The sequence below is a fragment of the Gopherus evgoodei genome, chromosome 11, assembly GCF_007399415.2.
Source record: "Gopherus evgoodei ecotype Sinaloan lineage chromosome 11, rGopEvg1_v1.p, whole genome shotgun sequence".
NCBI classification, from domain to species: domain Eukaryota; kingdom Metazoa; phylum Chordata; order Testudines; family Testudinidae; genus Gopherus; species Gopherus evgoodei.
This window is the reverse complement of record NC_044332.1, coordinates 16,754,424-16,770,379: the sequence shown is the minus strand read 5'-3', so window position 1 is coordinate 16,770,379 and position 15,956 is coordinate 16,754,424. Positions and strand designations below refer to the sequence as shown.

The 15,956-nt window shown below is 40.8% G+C and overlaps 1 protein-coding gene across 1 annotated transcript in view; it reads left to right on the top strand.

Moving 5' to 3' along the window:
• Positions 1 to 15,956, top strand: part of PIKFYVE (phosphoinositide kinase, FYVE-type zinc finger containing) — a 97,594-nt gene that overhangs the window by 3,214 nt on the left and 78,424 nt on the right. Inside the window, 6 exon segments of the mRNA XM_030579913.1 lie at positions 984 to 1,165; positions 3,105 to 3,275; positions 8,546 to 8,664; positions 11,510 to 11,681; positions 12,553 to 12,760; positions 15,461 to 15,550. Coding sequence (XP_030435773.1) covers positions 994 to 1,165; positions 3,105 to 3,275; positions 8,546 to 8,664; positions 11,510 to 11,681; positions 12,553 to 12,760; positions 15,461 to 15,550 — 932 coding nt within the window. The 5' untranslated portion in view covers positions 984 to 993.

Genomic DNA, 15,956 nt, shown 5'->3' with positions numbered 1-15,956 from the left:
GAGACTGGCCCAGGTCCCTCAAAGGTATTTAGGCACTTAACTCCAGTTGACTTTAATGGAAGTCTAAAGGAGCCTAGATACTTTTGAGGACATGGGCCTCTGTGCCTGTATTGTGGCAGAGTTCCATGAGGCTTCTGTGGTGCAAAACTACTAGAACAGTAGATGGGGTGTTACAGGCTAGAACTGAGGTACCTCAGACATACCTAAGGACATTGGCAATTCTCTTGTAAAACTAGGAAATGATTGCCCGTTCTCCTCAAAAGAGAGGAGAGAAGACAATCCTAGAATAGCAAAAGAAATCGAAGGGGGAAACCAAGCTTGGGGGTCCCCCCACTTCCTGCAATAAGGGCTAATCTTACCACACAAACTAGCAAGAAAAAGCAAACCAAGAACTTGCTTGATTTCTTTCCAGATATCTTTGTATATGTATGGTCTTTGTTTATTTGTCAGCTCTGTCTGGAAAATAAGGAAGTTCTGAAAGAGTTGCGTATGATCTCATGAACCACAGCTTTGGCCACTGCTCTAACTAGTTACACTCCGTGAACATCAGTCTTTATACTGCCTTTTTCCCTGCACAGCAAGATATCTTACTCATTGAATAGTAACTGGATTTTCCAGTTCTGCTTTTATTTAGCATTAGAAATTCTATCTCCTTAGCGTTCTAAGCCGCCCATAAAACAATTTCTGTTTCCTTACTGGTGCCTGACCTGTGTAGTTCTTGAATTCAACTGTTACTTCTAGTTTTCCCTCCTAAGAATATGAAGTCAAAACACAGTCTCTCTGCAAAGATTCATAACTTCCTCTTGACAGGTAAAAAAGCCATTCTCTGTGGACCAAGAACCAGGATGTGTAATCAGAACAGTGCAGAGCCCGCTTTTGGTATCCAGTTTCACAGGTCTTCCAGCTGACTGGATGTTGCTTTTGCTTTATCACATTCAGGTTTGTAAAGCGTGTGTATATAATACACTGAAATTCTTTTCCAGGACACATGAGATGGCCACAGATGACAGACAATCTCCAACACTGGACTCTGTCAGTGATCTGCCCCGCTCTCCTAGCAGTCCCTCTCATCTCACTCATTTCAAACCATTGACTCCTGATCAAGATGAGCCTCCTTTTAAATCTGCCTACAGCTCCTTTGTAAATCTCTTTCGTTTTGGCAAAGGTAAACATGCATTATGAAGCAACAGCTATTAATTGTGCCTAAATATCCTACCTGCATGTTAATGCATAACTAGTATTTCAAACTATAACACTTCATGAGATGGGGGCATGGTTTCAGCCAGCCAGCCAGCTAAATGAATGATTAGGAAGGCTCCTATGAGAGTTTTACTTTCTTTAGTAGAATATACGAACTGGATTCACTCTCTGGCAAGGTGGTATAGAACCTTGGTCATAGGATTAAGTCTGTCAGGAGTGGAAAATCTAGAACTAGATTGAGAACTGGCAGCAGCCAGCGATGGGTGGGGCCTACCCGGTGGGGAGATGCATTCATAAGCCTCCTTCAATAGGGTTTCTTTGGAGCCCTAGTCAGAATGTAAAGATCACCCCCCCCCCTAAGAAATTCCCAAGGATGGAAGCAGCCTACCACTGCCTACCCTCATCAGTGAGATGAGCATTTCTGGTGCAAATTCTACCTCTGGCCCTGCATTTCTCTATTGCCCATCCCCAGTGAATCTGGCACATCTGTGGTTTCTAAATGGTGAAGTTTCAATAACGCACATAGGGGAACTGCTTCTTGAAGTGCATTTCCAAAGGCGAATGTGATCCTGTGATGCAGAAATGGAATCTCAGATAGGAGGAGTAGGGAGGTTATTTTACCTCTCTATTTGGCACTGGTGTGGCTGCTGCTGGAATATTGTGTCAAGTTCTGGTATTTACCGTTCAAGAAGGATGTTGATAAATTGCAGAACGTTCAGAGGAGAGCCACAAGAACGAGTAAAGGATTAGAAAAACACGTCTTAGCGTGATAGACTTAAGGAGCTCAATCTATTTAGCTTACCAAAGAGAAGAGTAAGGGGTGCCTTGATTACGGTCTGTAAATTCTTAAGTGGGGAGCAAATATGTAATAATAGACTCTTCAGTCTAGTAGAAAGAGGTCTAACTTGATCCAGTGGTTGGATGTTGAAGCCAAGTGGTTTTTTGGGGGGTAAAAACAAGCTTGTACAAACTTTGGGACAAACTTGACATGCCAGTGTGAACTTTAACACTAAATTGAGCAGGTTAATTTGAGTTGTATAAGATAAATATGGCCAGGATCACAGAATGTTTAAAGGGTGGAAATTCTGCTGAAATAAATAAGGGTATGGCTACGCTTGCACTTCAAAGCGCCGCCGCGGCAGCGCTTTGAAGTTTCGAGTGTGGTCGCAGCACCAGCGCTGGGAGAGGGCTCTCCCAGCGCTGCACGTACTCCACATCCTCTACGGGTGTAGCTTGCAGCGCTGGGAGCCGTGCTCCCAGTGCTGCGGCACTGTTCACACTGAGGCTTTACAGTGCTGTATCTTGCAGCGCTCGGGGGTGTTTTTTTCACACCCCTGAGCGCGAAAGTTGCAGCGCTGTAAAGCGCCAGTGTAGCCATGGCCTAAGACACAATGTGAGTGTGTTACTCAAAGCAGCAAGATCAGCTTAGCCATACTCAAGCTTCTGTTTGAAGAAGGTGACTTATTACTAAGAGGCTCTGTTCGTATTGTTAAATATGTTGCCACTGTACTTGAAAAACTGGTGTTCAAATCAGTCCAAAAGATCTATCTTCCAAAAGACAGGCTGGTAGCAAGAACAATTCTTATGTGATTATTATGTGGAAGAATTACACTTGTTATAATTTGTCTTTGCAATTCTTTCTTCATGAAGAGAATACTTGGGAAATAAGAGAGAGTGTAGAATCCGGCTTGGTTCCTGCCCTGAAGAGCTTCCTAGTTCTGTGTTTGTACAATGCCTAGTACAGTGGGAGCCTTGGTTCCTGTCACGTCCCTTAGGCACAAGCATATTACAAATAATAATCCAAATGAAATCTCTATAAAGCTTCTTTAGCTTTAAACTTGCTTGTGGTGCTAGGTTTCTACATCCCTTTTGAAGTGTTGGTTTCTCGCTATTCTTAAACTTAGATGACGGTAGACTTGCATCTCCTGCAGAGAGTGGCCAGGGCGAGCAGCAGGCACTGAGTGGAACTTGGTCCAGTCCTCAGCATACCTCCAGGGCACAGTCTCTGAGGTCCCCGGTTCCACACAAAAAGCAGCTTACTGGGGAGTTACAACGCAGAGCTTCTGCAACTTTAGGTAACGTGTGCCTAATTTTAATATTGTTTGCTGTATTTTACATGGGTGCTGGCTAATCCTGGGAGGGAGGTACTACTCTCACCTTTCAGATGGGGAAACTAAGGTAAAGTGTTTCAATGACTTTCCCAAGGCAAGAACAGGGATTAAAACTTGGGAAATTCCTGGCTCTGTTTGCCAATTAGACTTTACATAACCTTCTGTTTAAGCTGCAACTTCTCCTCATGAGCATGTCTGCTCTTCTCTCAAGACACTGTAGTAACTTGACCAGCACAGCTTTTTATAATCACTCTTGACAAAATGTTATCTTTATCTTGCTCAAGTAAGGCTAGCAGAAACTCCTAGGTCAAAAATGTTAAGTTGTCTCTATGTGGCCTGGATTGCATTTTTGGATAAAAGTTTAAGTGCCCAATTATTCTGCTGAAATCTAAGAATACAGAACTGACACCTCAAAATGAATTGTAGGGCTCAGTCCTTACAAGACAAAACACGGTCCCTCTGGTTTCAGACTACCTGTAACATTCACTCGTTGCTCCTTTGAGGAGGAGATGCAAAGAGCACTTGCAGAAAATGCTTTAAGTACCTGATTTAGTGATGCTACTCATACACCATGCTAAATCACTTCTAGCCAGCTATCTGGAATGAGTTTAACGCTGCTGGAATCTGCCACTGTGTAACTGCTAAGCCAATACCTTGATGGCAGCCCTCCAAAGAACAGAGGTGCTGCAGCAAGCGGTGTTGGTGATTCATAGACTTTTTAAGGTCAGAAGGGACCATTATGATCATCTAGTCTGACCTCCTGTCCAATGCAGGCCACAGAATCTTACCCATCCACTCCTGTAACAAACCCCTAACCTACGTCTGAGTTATTGAAGTCCTCAAATTGTGATTTGAAGACCTCAAGCTGCAGAGAATCCTCCAGCAAGTGACCTGTGCACCATGCTGTAGAGGAAAGCGAAAAACCTCCAGGGCCTCAGCATAGAGCTAGAGTACTGTACTGTCAGGAATGCTGTCTCACATGGGACATTGAACCAGGTCTTGACAGCTTGTGGCTATTAAGATTCCCTGGCACTCTCCAGAAGAGTAGAGGTGTCTAATTCTGACAAAATTCCCGTGTTGGTAGCCACCATTTTAAATAGCTTAGTCCTTCATGATGTTCCAGTTGGATATATTCATTGTCATTCTCTTTGCTTTGTAGTAGTTTTGCCTGTGCCATTTAACTGCTCTTACGTTTTGGAGTAGATGGAGTAATTGCTGTTTTTTAGACAACTTTAGATACTCTCAGGCATCCAACCTATCCAATAGGCTAAACAGAGTGTGTGTGTAAGGAGGAGGAGGAAGCCTTGGGTTTTGGCTTCTGCTGGAAGTAAGCTGCCACAAAATAGATTCTTAGTCTCATTGAGGTTGACTTATGACAGTACTGCATTACTCCAGTTTAATTCCGGGTAACTCAATGCATTTCAATGGATTTACACTGGAACAAGACTAGAGTAACAGAGATGTGAATCAGGCCCATTATATCTAAGTGCGAATCTGCACAAGCACTTTCTGCATGGCAAGCTGAGATGTAAATTTTGCCTTGCACTAGCCTGTGCCCACTAGCTGCGTGTATGTGTGTGTTTGGACACTGCTGATGTGCCCTAAAAGTTCCTTGAGGTGCACTTATGTCGCTCTTATCTGCAGGGTCCACACAGTTAGTGTGCGGCATGCTGTAGTCTTACACTTACCGCATGACAAGCTAGTATGTCTGCATAGACAGGCTGAACTTCACACTTCTTCCCAGTGACTTGCTGGTTGCCTCTGGAAAGAAGTACATATTCAAATTTTGTTTATAATGCCATCATATATTCCTATAAATGGCCTGATATCTTGTTGCATATCTCACAAGTCTGGTAAAACATAGCTCCAGTGACAAAACATTATGCAATAAGGGTGTAAATGACGAGGAGTTTCTCTTTGAAAGGATATTGTCAAGTCTCTCCTGCTTTCCCATATTCTTCTAAAAAAAACCAACCCTTCAAGTCTCTTCCCCCTCCTCGGAATCAATGTCTTCCCTACCACGTGTTCTTTATGCCTTTCTTAAGGTGCCTACAGTAACATGTTTAAGGGTGTCTTGTAGTCAGGTTTACGCCTGTCTCTGGAACTTATGGCAGGGTTCCTGAAACACTGAGTAGACTCCCCCTTCTTTTGTTTACAAATGTAAGTAAAGTTCTTGGGCAGATGTACAAAGATATGTAGAGGGAGGAAAGATGCTGACAGGTGCCTGGTGGGATTTACAAAATCATGTAAATTGCCAAATTTTCATTAATGTCAATGGGAATTAGATGCCTAACTTGTTTATATGCTCTTCAAATCCAACAAGACACCTTTTAGCATTTTTAGTCCCCTAAATGCTTCTGTGAATCTGGCCCTTCACCTTTAAGTGTTATAATTATCTTTACATTACAACAGGTATTAGGATGAAGTAGCCGATTTAATCTCTTCACAGACAATTAAAGCCTGACGTAAATAAGCAGGTAAACTGAGGTGCAAGGAGGCTAAATGACTTCCGAAGCCCTTACTGAGCTGATGGAAGAGGTAGAAATAGAACCTGTAAGTCCCCATTTGAACCCTCTGTCTGTGCAATTGATAGTCACATAACTCTGGGGATAGGATTGCTTAGCTAACTACTGTTTTAAATCCAGAGAAGGAGCAGAAATGACTGTCTTTAAAATCTTTTTAGCAACAAAATGGTAAGTTGAAAGCAAAGCTCACGCTTGGAATCTGGCCTGTTTTCTACTTCTAGTTGTATAGTAATATTAAAGGTAAATTTGCCCCAAAATATTAATTACATTTTTACTTAATTCCTATTACATAAATGGAATTGAGAAGAGACAGTTGGATGCCAGGCGTTCTGAAGATACGTTTGCTGGGCATAGCACAAAAGGATCACCTGTGAGATTCTGGGCCTGATTTTGTTGTCTTGCCCTTCATGTAACTATTGCACAAATGTAAATGATTGCACAAGATGAGGGAAAGGGGCATTAGTATCGCTCATATAGAAGCAATGGACTCAAACTGCTTTTGTTGGAGTTAGAATGTACATCTGTGTGCCAAGTTCCATGGTCCAAATTGCACCAAGGCAGCACGACTCAACTAATGTCATGAGTCTACTATCTACTTTGCGTAGATCTTCATAAGCTGTCCAGTTGATTTAGCAGCATTTGATATTAATAGCATTTCTAGCTTGTTACTCCAACATGCTCAGTAATGCTATTCGTGTTAGATGCTGTAACAGAGCAAGCAGGTAATGAGGAGTGGCAAGGGCATGAACATGGGAGGAACTAACTGAAAACCATAGAGAGACTAGAAAAGACTGCATCCAACTACATTCTGTTCATGTTGTGCACGATGCACTCAGTTCTGTAAAGCCAGTCGCAGGAGAGACTCGAGCAGGGGAAGTGAGCATTGACTGATATTAAAATTGGGTCAATGTCTCTTAAATTAATTAATACTATGTTTCCATTATTGGTGGTACACACACGTGAATGAGCCTGGTATGTGTCCCTATTTATCCTTTTGATCCGTTAGTTTTTAAATCTAACTTTTATTCTAACTAGTACATGGTTAGCTATGTAGATAGAAATTTTCACTAACCTTCTTGTCTTGTCTTGCAGCACGCTTACCTAGTTTAAACATTCTTATTTCCTGAAGCCATTTGTTTAAAAAGAGCTTTGACTGGTACTTGCAGACCAAATGGTATGATAGGTTAGTTCACGTGGAAGTTTTGATACTTCTGATAGCAGAGATAATTTAAGTAACACTTATGTCACAAGAACATATGCCCATCTGGAAGTTGAAGCATTTACTTTCCAGGCTGTCCCGCTGAATACTGGGAATACTCTGCTGGAGACAGGGAAGAGATCTTAAGATTTAAAGTAGTAAAGATATTTATGCTCATTTGAAATCCTACATTCACTTAAATCTTCTTAAAATATCAGACTCCAACACTATTGACATACTCCAAAATGACACTCAGTTTGGCCTTTAAATTCCAGGTGGTTAAAGGTATAATAAGATCTAAACACTTGGAATCTTTTTCTAAAAACATTTTGTTCTTGTGGCAGGTCTGTAGTGGCTTTGTGGACAAATATCTAAATGTTTTCTTGCATCTGGGCTGATAAACACATTTTCTAGGAATGAGGCCATTCAGTAGATTCCTAGTAGATATTTTTAGTTTAACTATGGTGCTTTAAAGACAAAATTTCTTCTATCACACCCCCAAAAGTCAAACCTAATTGTTACTGCACAGCAACAGTTAACTAACACGCTCTTGCCAGTGCTTTCAGCGTTCCTGCTGACATCAGTGATATATAAAGCAGTAAACAAAAAGCAGCCATGTCTATTTTCTCTGTACCAGAGGGAACAAAATAAAATGCTTGTCAGATGGAGAGCGAGGAAGCTGGTAAGAAACCTTTACGCTGTTTTGAAAAGCAAACAGACAATGTAGAGAAGTAACTCCTCTCTTTCAAAACTTTTCTGTGGAATATTAGGCAGGAAAAAAATGCATTATGTAATACCAAGGTGGATCATGTTGTAAAGGTTTTGAAGAGACTGACTCTTTATTACACGTCGATTTAATTTCATGTTTGTAACCAATTAGTAGGTGAAACTAATTTCAGCAAACAGAAAAATGTTGTGGAAAAGTGGCTTAAACTTAACTATAAACATGACTATAAGCTGGTGAAGTGAAACCAGTGGATGCACTTTTTTTGTATCCTTAATGAATCTGATGGTTTCAATGGAGACTCTCAGCTGTGATCTGGGATTTGCATGAATAGTTACTGCTGTTTGAGATAGTCTTGAATTAAGTCTTTATGTACAGTACAGGACTGAATTCAAGTTCTCTGCTGCAATCTGGTGATTATTAGTGCTTTTAATGAGACTTCCATTGTGTAAGAATTTGCATTTCTCTTTTTAGAAAATACTGGATGAGAACTATTGCTTGTTTTGAGCAGTGATGCCTATTTAAGTTCTTAGCGTCTATGGTATTATACTAGAGGGACCAGATAGGTGGCTACAGAAAAATTCAAGCTACTCTGAATGCAGATTGCTACCGACTATCTGACACAAGGCAGCTCTTCTTAAAAAAAAAAAAAGTAATAATGCAAATTCTAACTTCCTAAACTACATACCCGTTGAACTCTTCTTTTTTTCAATGGCATGTTGCGTTATATGACACACACATTTCTATAGTGCCTTTGATGGCGACGATAAATTTCTCTCCCTTTCAGACACACGAAGGAAAGTGGAACCTTCTCTCAGTGGCCATGATCCTCGGACAGCTGTTCAGCTTAGAAGTCTCAGCACGGTCTTAAAACGTCTCAAAGAAATCATGGAAGGGAAAAGCCAGGTACTACATCAAGGGCTTTAAGTGAGTTAGGTCAGTCAAAGCATATAGAAATTAAAATGTTAAAGGGTTCTGTGTTGCTGTGTTCCATGTATTGCCAATGGAAAAGAGCAAAACCTTATGAAGTTCTTTTGGTGTTTTTTACTAGCATTCAGTAGAACAGAGTATGAGTAAACTTGCTATATTTGAGTGGGGAATGGGGAGAATTTCAAACTGGTGAAGTCAACTTTTGATATAAATTGCTTGCCATTGTTTGTATTTCCTATTGAATTACTTACTAGATTAGAGTTTCCAGAACTTTCAGAGCAGGATGACCTCATTCCTCCCTTACTACAATATTTCATGATGTTGCTCCTCAAGATCTAACCATGAGCACATGAAATCTTGTAATTGTAGCAATAGCAGCTAATTCTGAAGGTCTGGAAATTTAACTTTAGTTTTAAACGAAGTACAGGATTTTAAATACAATCACAGCAAACTGAGTGTAACAGGCTGGGAATATTTGCCTGAAACACACCAGCATATTAGCAGGTGTTGATCCTGCTGGGAAAAAGCTAAGTGGGTTCTGCTGACTTAGCTCCCCCTCCCTTCATATCCCAGTGGGGTTAGCGATCTGGAGAAAATCTGTTGTGAACAGAGCAGACCTAACATGAATAGCCAAGCCTGGGGACAAGGTATGAGCAGGCAGCTGTGTATTTTCATTAACAATAAAACTGGGAAGGGGTTGAAACTAGGTGGTTTTTAGTATGTAAGCTGTGTTAGAGCAGATCGGATGCAATCCTTTTGCTGACAAAAGATATTCCATGTGACGATTAACTGGGGAAGTGTAGGCTGAAGTCCTTCGCTTCAACCGACAATTGCGATACTTTGTTTTTGTTTCCTCACCATCATGCAGTAGTTACCTGATCAGCAAATGTATAGGGGATAAAACTGGGATGGGAATTTTCAAGGTCTTTGCAGAGACAGGAGCTCAGCAGATTTTGGCTGGCTAGAGGTTCTGTGACAGGGTCTTGTCACAGAGACTTTGCAGTGGCTCTGTCAGCACCTTGAATGGAGAAGTTGTTGGATCTACATTTTATCCCTCTGTTATCAGGAAAGAAGGCCTGCAGCTGGGTCTGAAGTTCCTGATGCTGACTTAGGAGTTCCTGATCAGCTCCTTAGTTCCTTTGAAGTCTGAAACAAAAATAAAAGGATCAGAGTAATTTCCTCTTGGGTAGACCAGTTTTCAAACCGCTGAAGAATGCTTTTACCCTGTTATGAAAGCTCTGGCCAGGGTGGAATGCACATGGACAGGAAAATTGAGCTCTTTTTTAAATGACCCAAATATATCTATTTGGTAGACGGAAGCATGCCACCCAGGATGAATTACTGGAGACATCAGCAAGGAGAAGTTGATTATCATCTGGGGAGACCTGTGCTATTCTTAATCAGAAGAGATGAACTGTTGCATTGGCACAAAGAGTCTCTGCTTCAGTGAAGAAAAGGGTTTGGGCTCCCCTTCGCTAACATGTTGTTACAGAGTAGTACATAAAGTCAAGAATCCACTGTTAATAACTCTGCAAAGTTCAAAGCCAGCAGCTTCAGAAGGACCTGATACAGCTTTTCAGGCATTTCCCAAACTCTTGAAAGATGAGATCATCACAGTCAATCTCTTGCTGCTATGACCCAATGAAGCCACGAGATGTTTTATGTGATCCTTGCAGATCCTTGTGTGCAGGCTGCAATTACATGTAATCACCATGGCAACTTCTGAACAAACTGCAATAATATTCTGTCTGAATGTGGAGATCTTCAGCTGCTGTGTGAAATGACTCAAACAAGCATTCTCTTATTGTGGGTCCTGGTACAACTCTACTATAGAGCACATTGTCTTTGTCTGAAACACACATCAGATGCTAAAAGACCTTGCACTGGAGCATGCAGCACCAGAGACACTGACTCAGTCAGCTGCTTTTTGGGCACCCTCTGCTGTGTTGCAAATATATTGCAAAGCAGTCTCGTTTGACAAAGACACTTCAGTTTGGTAATCGCTTCAGGTCCTGTACATTCTGAAACAAACGTGTTCTGTACAGGACATAAGTTTCTCTAGTGGTGTGATAGAGATCCTGCAGGCCAAAGGGCATTTGTGTTAACATTTCTAGAGCTGTTTGTTTGTTGTTTAATTTTTAAATCAAATCTTGATGTTTAAATTCTTTCCCCCAAGGTCTTTTGGGGTAATATCAGTTGCTGATCAGAAATGATGCACTATTTAGCAGACAAACATTGAAGATTGCATGTATTGAGCAGCCACTTCAGAACATATTTGTTTCAGATGAGTCAGTGACAAAAGCATGCTGTATATTAGGCGTCATATTTCTGTATTAACTCATTCTGGTTTGTCCTTGGAACAACTTGCCACTGTCATTTCACAAAAAATTCAGTTTTGCCAAATCGCCCTCAGCCAGAACTGAACTCTTGCAGTGATCATTGTAATAGACAAACCAAATTACTGTTTAATGTCCCCCTATATTGTCTGTCTAACATGTTGAGCAGGGGAAGGAAAATCAATTTTTCATGTGCTCGTTGAAGTCTTGCCTACAGATTGCAAGCTTTTGATTGTTGAAACATTTTCTTAGTAGACCAGTCAGATTGAGAATTTGATCAGGATAATTCAGTTTAGTTCTGTGGCTAAGAACCCGATCAATCGTTTTATTTATGACCCTGTGACTCTTTACAGTGCTGCATCAAATCTATGAACTGTCCTAATTTTATAAATATGCCCAGCTTCACTTTTTTTTCACTCACTGCTTGTGTAGCAGCCAGGAGCATAGAATACTGTCTCATTTCTCTAATATGACTTACTTTGTAGGATAGTGATTTAAAGCAGTACTGGATGCCAGACAGCCAGTGTAAAGAATGTTATGACTGTAGTGAGAAATTCACCACCTTCCGACGCAGACACCACTGTCGGCTGTGTGGGCAGATCTTCTGTAGCCGATGCTGCAACCAGGAAATCCCTGGAAAATTTATGGGTTACACAGGTATGCTCTTTTATTTGTTCCTGGTGCATTTATGTATTAAAAATTGATTGTTTTTCAGATATCTAATACACTCAGAATACTGATTGCTAAAGAATAAAGGGGTCCAATTTTAACAATTAATCTAAAAAGCCACTCTAACAAGGTAAAGGCAAATTAAAAACCCAGAATGCAATAATACGTTTATGTGCACACACCCATGTATAACAAAATATAAAGCAGTGGTTAAAATTTTCCAGAGTACGTCAGTGACTTGGGAGCCCAAATCGTTCTGATTTCCAATGAGCCTAGGGCTTATAAATCACTGAGGTGCTTTGGAAAACTTTATTACATAAGAAAAGGGTGAATCATCTTAAAAGGATGAAGAAAGAAAGATGCCCAGTATCTAACAGACATGTCAAACATGACAAAGTATGTTCACAAATAAAACTTGATTTCTTAAAATGGCTGAATATGCTTTCACTCAATTCCACAAATTCAGTTTACTTACAAAATTTTCAATATTGAACTCTGAAGTTTAGAAACAATTGAGAAACAGCTTGTTCCCAACTAATTTGTAATCAGTTACTTGCTACTACCACGCCATAATTTTGGTAGCATGTAAGCTTTTTTGGGTTGGTAGCCAGATCTACATGAAACAGACCTACATGCTTAACTTTTGAACTTGGAGAATTTCCTTGTGTGGTTAGGATTATTATTATTATTATTATTATTATTATTTTATTTTATTTTTTTTTGCTTTTCTTCAAACTCAAGTTAGTGCACAAGTCCTGAAACAGGGAACCCCTGCTTTGACAGATTTCATGAGACTCTCCCAAGTAGGGCACTTCTCCTGTACACTGGCTTACACTCCTCTTGCTTCCTTTTTCTGCAGGGGATCTCCGAGCTTGCACTTACTGCCGCAAAATAGCTTTAAGTTACGCACACTCCACAGACAGTAACTCCATTGGAGAAGACTTAAATGCGCTCTCTGATTCTACCTGTTGTGTATCTGTACTGGAACCTGGGGAGCCACGCACACCTGTTGGGAGTAGAAAAGCTAGCCGAAATATCTTTTTGGAGGAGGATCTTACTTGGCAAAGGTATGAAATGGTTTCATATTACTTTGGTTAGGGGTCAGAATCTCAGCCACGGCTACCAGATTGTCATCTGTTTTTAGGCGAAGAAGTTGGACCACTACAAGATATTACCTCACCTATGTAGGCTCAGGCTGTTAGTTTGCCTCTGATAATTGAGGCTTATCTTGTATAAAAGACCTGAACCCTGCGCTTGGTTCTAACTTTCTCCTTCAATGGAGAGAAGAGATGGGCAATTCCCAGAGGAATTACTGGCCACATTCTTAGTGAGGCTGTTGCCATTTGGAATAATAAACCCTTTAAAACCAGACTGGAGCTGAAAGCTGGTAATGTGAATAGGAGCATTCACTGTAACAGTGTGTAGGCTTGTGGCTTCATAGAGATGGAAGGTATCTCTGTTTTTGTTCCGCCCCTGGGGAGTCAGGCTTCAGTTCAATAAAGTATTAGCTTGCTGACTGTCAGAATTAGGAATGGTAGACTCCAAAAATGCTCTCTGGGCTGATACTGATGAAATTAGCAGACAGGAACTGTCTGCAGAAAGAGTCAAATGCCTGGTATGAGGCTGCAGGGACAACTTGAGGGGTTCTTTTATCTCTGTCATAAGAGCCAAAGCTCTCCCTAGTGGTCTTAGATAGAAAATTACTAAGAGGAAAGGAAAGAGAAACAGTCTGGTCTTGGACAGCATTTAAGCCACAACATGATGTTTACTCTCACTGATCTTGATTAGTGTGAGAAGAACCCAAATATGTTCCAGGACTGCAGGGTCAGGATAAAACTGGAGTGTTCTAGTTACAAAGCAAGCATGATTATATTAAAAGAAGAGGACTATAAGTGGCAGTGTGTAACTTCTCTAGGGGCAAGAGTTGGATTTTTTTCTATGTATGCTAGTGGTTAATGCTCTATTGGCAATAAAAGAGAACTCAGAAAATGGCTGTCTTCAGAGAATGCTGATTTCCACTTCAACTTCCCTTCAGTGCGTGCTAACAGCTAGAATGAAGGTACTCTGTATAAGCTGTCTTAAGGTCTAAATAAAGATCTAGTGGCAAAGAGATTCTGTCAAGGTGAATGATTCTGTGTCTTGGATCATTTCTTAAATGGTAAGATAGTTAGCAAACTGCCTGCATCGAATATTAGTTTATAAACTATCTCTAACCTTGAATCTGGGAACACTAACTAAATTCCTTTACTAAGTACATACAGTGTAGGTCTCAGCATTTTATTAAAAACAAACTAGTATTTTTAAAGTGTCTGATAGAAGTGCTGTCCAAGGAATCTCAACTGTAGAACAGCGAGTTCTATGGCATGCTCACGAAGGCATCTGTTGCTTTTCAGGTATATGAGAATGCTGCAAAATATTGTAAATCATGAGACCTTCTGATCTGTCTTTATAGCTTTTTTCCGCTCCCATGCTGTCTTTAGCATGGGAGTGCAACAATTCTCAAGTAGGATAATGGTGTGTGGAAAGCATTTGCATCTTTATTCTTGGCAGTCTTAATACAGCCTTGGAGGAAAAGTTCTTCTGAGTCTTGAAAGACTGGTATCTCTGGAGATGTCATAATTATCAGTGTTGTAGGGAAACTGGCTAAATGAGCATGATGTAATGGTTTTTGGAAGAAGCTGGCTTGTTTTTGTTTCTCCTCCTCCCACCAGATTAGGCTTAAAATTCATTAGTAGGGGAGTACATGCTGAAAGTCTTAAGTGAGCTGAACAGTACTGCAATAGAAACTTGGCAAACTAAACTCAGCTTTGCAATTAAAGCAGAACTTAATTCATGTTTGTAAGTCATGAGATACTTCATGCTAGGTGTAGGCTGTTTAAAAAGAATATTGAGAAGAAGCTGCAGCTCAGTCTTCCCAGGGTAACAAGAACTCAAGTCTACTGAATTTGAGGAGAAATATGTCTTCTCTCCAAACTATATAAACTCTCTTTCGAGCAGCCAGAAAAACCTTTATGGGGCAGGGCTGCAATATTTATTCAGAGCACCCAAGAGCATGCTAAGGTGCTGAATGGAAAAAGATGCTGCCCTTGTGCTGAACAGCTGCTAATTGAAGTAGTAGAGCAAGACGGATAAAGGCAAGGAAAGAAGGACAAAGGTTCTGTGGATAAGAGAGAGTTACTGAGGCTTGTGCATGTGTTATGGTGGTAGCTGTGTTCTCTATCAGTAGCTCCGTGGATGGGCTTTAGATACTTAATTACCTTAAATATCAGAGAGGTAGCCGTGTTAGTCTGGATCTGTAAAAGCAGAAAAGAATCCTGTGGCACCTCACCCACGAAAGCTCATGCTCCAAAACGTCTGTTAGTCTATAAGGATTCTTTGCTGCTTTTAAGGTAATTCATTTCTTGGGGAGTGGGGGAATGTTGTGAAGGAGGAAGGACAAGGAGTATCAGGCACTAGTACTACCAAGTGGGAGGGAGGTGAGTTAGAGAGGCAGGGTAGTGGGGGCGAGGATGAGGATGAAGAATAGGTGAGGATTTGAGCATTTTGAAACACTGGCAGTGGAGTCTAAAATGAGAGCACCATACCAGTCTTTTGTACAGCTGTCTTTGGGCTGATGTTATGAAGGATCTTTCCCCTGTGCTCTGGCTGCTTTTTAACTTCTCAAGTGTGCAAATCATGTTATCCCAAATAGTGTTGGTTTTTACTGGGACTGTTTTTAGTACTTCTTTGTGATGGTGGTTGTCTTAACGGAGCTCTATTCTTTGCAGTCTGATTCACCCAGATTCTTCAACTACCACGCTGTCAACACGCCTTGTGTCTGTACAGGAGGATCCAGGGAAGTCTCCTGCTCGAAATAGGTAAATTACGGGTGTGTGTGTGTGTGTGTGTGTGACAGAGAGAGAAAAGATCTCTTCCTAACCACAATACCATGCATCATGAATATGAAATAAATATGATTTGGTAAAACCTTCTCTTGATCAGTTCTGAACTTGTGTCCTGAGGTAATGAGGACCACTGTGCTATTAAAGGTATAGTCTGTTGGTTGAGATGTGAGGTTAAAATCCTGTTCGCTTGTGGTCCTTGAAAGAACCCAGATGTCTTTGCTTTCAGTAATTATACAATGCCAAATGTATTTAAGTATTCTAATGCACAGCTAAAGATGCTTCCAGCCCTGAGGAGCTTGCAGGCTACATGTGACTAAACAAGCAAGACTAATAATAAGGTTGGGGAGAACAAGGACCAGGAATACAGTAAGATTGGACT